General features: G+C 41.1%; 1 protein-coding gene across 4 annotated transcripts in view; it reads right to left on the bottom strand.

Annotated features, from left to right (window-relative positions):
• Nucleotides 1-2,892: 2,892 nt before the first annotated feature.
• Nucleotides 2,893-6,000, bottom strand: part of LOC110494246 (inositol 1,4,5-trisphosphate receptor type 1) — a 155,227-nt gene continuing 152,119 nt past the window's right edge. For all 4 annotated transcript variants that reach the window (XM_036950330.1, XM_036950331.1, XM_036950332.1 and 1 more), the window contains 2 exons: nt 5,631-5,792; nt 2,893-5,354 (listed from right to left, as the gene is read on the bottom strand). In XM_036950330.1, the coding sequence (XP_036806225.1) occupies nt 5,268-5,354; nt 5,631-5,792 (249 nt within the window). In that variant the 3' untranslated portion in view covers nt 2,893-5,267. The remainder of the gene's footprint in view (nt 5,355-5,630; nt 5,793-6,000) is intronic.

Below are 6,000 nucleotides of genomic sequence, written 5' to 3'. Positions count from 1 at the left end.
AATAGAACATGCTGGAAAATATGACATGGACTTGGTTTTGGTTCAACTCTGGTTATGAACACAAACACTGCCCACTGGGCACAGATGTCAATTTGATGTTTAATGTTGGTTTAATGTAAATTCATTGAAAATACATTGAAACAAAAGTTGATTCAACCAGTGTGCCCAGTGGATGGGGTTCTTTTACACCACTGAGTGTTAATTTAACTCCTGAATCAACACTAGAAATCAACACTAGTTAACACTGGCCAAATTGGTGCCTGCTATGAAAGGGACGCACACATCTGCATTTCAAGAACCTTTAAGAATTCTGAAGAACCGCAGATACCACGTCAAGAACCAAGCACTTAACTCACTTAAATAGGGCAAGAGTTCTTCAAGGATCCTTAAGAGTTGAGAAAGAACCATTTAAGAACCTTCAGTTTTTTCAGTGTAGATAAAGATTGAGTACACACCTCATCAACTCACAATACATTTTGTTACCAAAGATATTAACTTTAGGGACACAAACAAGTTTAAGATTTTTAAACCAGGGCCTCCCGAGTGGCACAGCGGTCTAGAGGTGTCACTACAGACCAGGGTTCGATCCCAGGCTGTGTCGCAGCCGGCCGCGAACGGGACACCCATGAGGCGGTGCACAATTGGCCTAGCGGCGTCTGGGTTTGGGGAGGGTTTGGACAGCCGGGATGTCCTTGTCCCATCGTGCTCTTGCATCTCTTTGTGGTGGGCCGGGTGCATGCACGCTGTCTCGTGTCACCAGTTGTAGTGTTTCCTCAGGCAGATTGGTGCGTCTGGCTCCCGAGTTAAGCGAGCAGTGTATCAAGAAGCAGTGTGTCAAGAAGCAGTGCGGCTTGGCAGGGTCGTGTTACGGAGGACGCATGGCTCTCGACCTTCGCCTCTCTCGAGTCCGAACAGGAGTTGTAGCGATGGGACAAGAAAAAGGGGTAAAAGCCCCCCCAAAAAAGGTTAAGCCAGTGTGTGTGTGTTTTGGGGGGTATACAATCATAATTGTCATGCTCATCAATTTGTTCAATATTTTAGAAGTTTATTTCCACAATTATTTTTAAAGAAATTTGGCCATCAGTCCCTTACTCAACATTAGGGGCATGGCGCCTCTGTGTAAAATGAATGACCAGAAATAAGTCTACATGAAATGTTATATTTGAAATATTGATGTGTGACATATTGTTCCTGTCAACTAGATTGTATAAATAAATGAAATAAAATACCCCATACAGATATAGATGTGATGCCCTGCCGAGGGTGAAAGTTTTCACATATCTTTCAAATACACTGTAAATAATGGATATTTTATACACATTTATTGAGAATCTGTTCAAACAGCACTCCATTTCTTGATCAACTTTGTTTCACCATTATTCTCTGCAGTCTGTGTTGCCCATAGAATAAGAATGATTCATGATTCTTCATTCTATGGCACTGGCTTCAGGTCGGCCTTTGTCGTGTTTGCCTCTGTGATGAGTGAGTCAAACCACAAACTCATTCTCACCTGGTTACTGCTCGTAAATAACAGGAACTAGTCCTGCAGCCGATGGGTGGATTAAATTATGAGAGATTTACAACGTATCACATGCTTTGGATTCACCTTCTGCTAACACTAGCATAACTGCACGCTATATGATGTAGTCGATTGCTTGTGGTTGACTGTTCTGCAGACAAATGCAAAAAATATGCACATACTGTAAAAAGCCCTTTTCAAACGAGGTGATCGAATGGATGGAGTGGGTCTTTAATGGACCTCTTGGCATCATCTACTAGCACTGTTACAGAACAGTGACTGGTAATTGTTTGCCGATGGCAGTCTGAATGGGGTAAGAGGACACTCATTTGACAACAGGTGCTGTGGTAAGAGAACACTTACCTAACGACTGGTCCAGGTGCCATGGCAATGGCACGTACCTGACTGACCTGAAGAACCATGTAACGTTATAATGGGGACAACTATTAATACCCCTTTGAGCTCTCCAGGTTGTTCCATACTAAGAAAAGGAGACTGAGGTCTTGACCCTTTTTTCCCCTCATCTTTATTAATTTATCGCTTATTTGAGGTATTTTTTATATTCCCGCTAAAGGGCATCTGCATTGTAGCTGTATATTAATTTGATCTCCTACTGCTTAGTTTTATTTTCTTCAGTCTGCTTACTGTATTGGGATATCTGCCATTTTCAATCTGTATTATCCTGAAACTTTTGGAACTCGTTCAATAAAGCAACCTAAAAAACAGCAGGAGCTAAGCTGCAGGGCATTTCCTAATTAGTGTTAAAGTGAGAGAGCCTCCAGAGGAGATTTCACACTATCTGGTGGCATTCCCCTGCTTCCTGTGTGTCAGAGGACTCATTCAGCTCTGGCTGCAGTGGGCACACTGCATGAATGGCACTACTCTAGTCATAAGTGGATAACCAGTTATGTGCATCGCATGATACACATTTAACAGCACACAGCAACCTAGCCCGTGTCCGTCGTTAATGCCTCATTCACTTCTAATTAGTGGGGAGAAATCACCTCCTATACAAGCTTCATCATGATGCCTCTATCTATGAAAAGCTAAAGAACTTAGAATAACAAATCTCAGAGTATATAGTATGTTCTCTTAAATGCTTATGTTAGAGGGTTTTTTCCATCCATGTGACCTGACGAAGACAAACTCTGGGACCTAGTTATAGGCTATAGGGCTCAGAGTTTTCCCTGGTCAGGTGAAGTGTTCAGGAAAAACTCCTAACCTATAAAGTAAAAAGAGTAATGGACCAACTATTGATCCTTGGGGGACATCAATCATTAGATTCTGATACAGATTCTGTGTAATACATGTCACAATTCTTCTCTCTGTGTTGTTATATTCCATACAGATAGACAGAGGGTGATTTTTTTCACACATCTTTATTAAATAGACTTTTAAAGAATGTAATGTACATTTTAGACAGCTTGTTTTATATAGTAGTATTAAAGGCTTAAATGAGACTTTGGTCAAACAGCACTCAAAATCTTTTATATTAGTACTCTGTTTTCTTTACATGAACACTGCAATCAAACCAGGACACCTCTCTTCACGGAAGGCCCTTCACAAAACAAAGTGACAAGTAGACTTAAGAAACTAGCGATAATAACAAAAATCAGCACTGAATTGATAGTAGAAATTGATGAAAATATAAGACTGTCAGAATGTCATTCAGTGCCAACAAGGAGAAAAAAACATTCTCACTAGGTTGTTTAGTGTGCTCCCAATGTATGACGTAAGCAATACCAACACTTTTACATGTGGTGACGTCTTCAGTATGACTCTTTCTTGGCTTTCCTCATCAACTGCTACATGGGTGTACACCCCCCTCATAGTGCTCAAGTACATACCAGTGCTCACAAGAACCATCTACAGGGGACATACACACAGTACAAACAGGCAAATACACTTCAGGAGCCTGAGGACAAGACATCACAAATACATAACCTCAAACAAACGCCTCATTCTTAAAGCTTCCTGGAATGTTCAGATACCTTCAAGTCCGAATATAAGAACATTTAAACATATATAGTATATATGCACACAAACTCATATAAAAGTGTTTGAAAGCCAACACTCCTGGCTTTAGCAAAATACCCATGCTGTGCAAATGGATTTTGGGTTGAGTTGTCTTTTGACAAACATATATAATTGTCTCATTTGTGGGACAACATTGGTCTAAATATATTGAGAAAAAAAAAATCATAAAGGTGATCACAACTCTATTCCACCATTATTATATATATAAAAATTATAATAATTCCATCTCCCTCAGACATTATGTACACATAAAACAAATGTGTGGTTGCATATTGTAAAGTATTCATATTGCACCTCGTACAAAAATAAGATATTAATTATTGTTTGCCCACCAGGTTTCAAACACAAAACAACAGGAAAGCATCCTTCAACACACAAGTGTCCCAGTGCTCTCATGAGTCCTATTGTGCAATTGTCTGAGACTTCAAATTCACCAAATACATCAAGGCCATGGGAGAGCAGAACCGTTGTCACCCATTCCAAGTGGTGAGGAAGATGGACAAGGCATTAAAGGTTAGTATGACAACCTAAGGCATATTCACTTTAGTACTTTTTACGACCTAAACTTACATAACTGGTTCCTTCTTCTTAAGTTCAAGGGCACTCTGGCACACCCCATATATTCCCCATCCACCCACTCAAACTCATGTGCACTATGCACAGTACATACTCAGTACATTACATGCATACACCCCATCTCCTAATGTGTACTAACTTCATAACTTAGTGTTGATTAAAGGGGAAATCTGCAGTTGCTACATCCATTTTTGGACTCCTATATTAATGATATAAACCCATTGATTTTTGAAGAATATGACTTATAAATATACCTCATGAGCTTAGTTCGTACCCCATCAGAACCCAAAATATCAGTTTGTTTTTACTCCAATGTTTGTAAACAATGTAAATGTAAACAAACACTGTATAGCCTCAAAACATGGTTAAAACTATACATTTGATATCATGGATGGTCAGTCCTTGAATCCATATTTCTGTCTATGAATTTAAGAGAGGTTACATTTCTCCAGGCCCATAGCTGCAGTAAAGAGGTCAATGGAATGCAGATGGTGGGGGATAGAAGGAGGATGCTGGATTGGCGCAAATCCAATCAATCAATCTGATCTAGCAAAGTGGATATTTGTCAAATCCGTCATGATTTATGTATTGTAACAGGCCCACAATGTGCTTACTAAAGTGCCACTTGGATATATTAGTTGACAGCCATACAAGCATTATACTCCGATTTGTACCTAAATATAGTGTGAAATACACATATAAACAATAGCTTAAATGTAGACTAATTTTGATTGAGGCAATGAGGGGATTTGGGATCTTTCCTCCACGCGTTTCAGTGGCATTTCTATTGTTTTGGTCAAGCTTGATTGACCTCTTTACCACATGTATCCCTCAGCTTTTTACCAAAACAGAGTCGGGGTAGCAGCTTTGATATTGTTTAAACTGCAGATTGGCGCTTTAAGGCATTCTGCACACATTCACACATAAATCCCTTCATACACATAAAGCCCATAGTAGTGTCAGGGACACTACTACTGTACATATAAACTTTGGCATACTCCTGTACCCTTCGTAGATTGTCAGAAAAATAAGTTCTTAGACACTAAGGTCGGCCTCTCCTTTGTGTGAGTGGTCCTGGGTTAGGGTTAGGTTCCTGGGAGGTGGTGGGTGGTGGTTGTTTCCACAACGGTCCTCCTCAGGCTGGCTGCTGGGGGTTAACGTTCATGTGAGGGGGGTGGCCCAGGAGCCCAATCCTCTGCTTCTGTTTCCTCTGTTCTGTCATCTGCCAATGGAGTTGGGGGTAGGAGGTGTGACAAGGGTTATGAACTCTGGGAACCCACCCCACCCATCACAGCCAACCCCAACTCCACAAACCTTTCTCCACAACCACTCAACAGCCTGGAGCAGTGAGATTCAAACATGTCTTCTAGTCAATTCAAATGGCCCCTATCCACAGGCTTAATACGTTTTAATAAGGTTTAATAAGCAATAGTAACCTATCCAGTCATCTCAGATCTACATGAATGCCAAGCCAATTAGCTGTGCAGATGAGACTCACCTGCTCCTTGAGTTCCGTGAGCTGTCCAGACAGGTTACACACCAGCCTCATGGCCGACTCCAGCTTCTCCTGCAGGTTCCTGATCTCGTTCTGCTCGCCCTCCGCATCACTGCTCACCAGCGACATTGCACGCATCCGCGGGAACCAGTCCAGGTTGTGCTCCTGTAAATAAGAATTTGCTCTTAGTTGCACAACTGAATGCATTCAAATGACATGGGTCTTCCATGTTTAACCCAACGCCTCTGAATCATAAAAATGCGTTGAAGGCATTGAAACATAAGAGAAAGGCTGAGGGTTAGCAACAGAATCCTCCATGGAACTGTATTTGTGTTCTACACTTTGATTTGAATAGGACACCAAACTGAACCGT

This window comes from Oncorhynchus mykiss, chromosome 17 (genome assembly GCF_013265735.2).
Source record: "Oncorhynchus mykiss isolate Arlee chromosome 17, USDA_OmykA_1.1, whole genome shotgun sequence".
In the NCBI taxonomy this organism is placed as follows: domain Eukaryota; kingdom Metazoa; phylum Chordata; class Actinopteri; order Salmoniformes; family Salmonidae; genus Oncorhynchus; species Oncorhynchus mykiss.
This window is presented reverse-complemented; position numbering and strand designations above follow the sequence as displayed.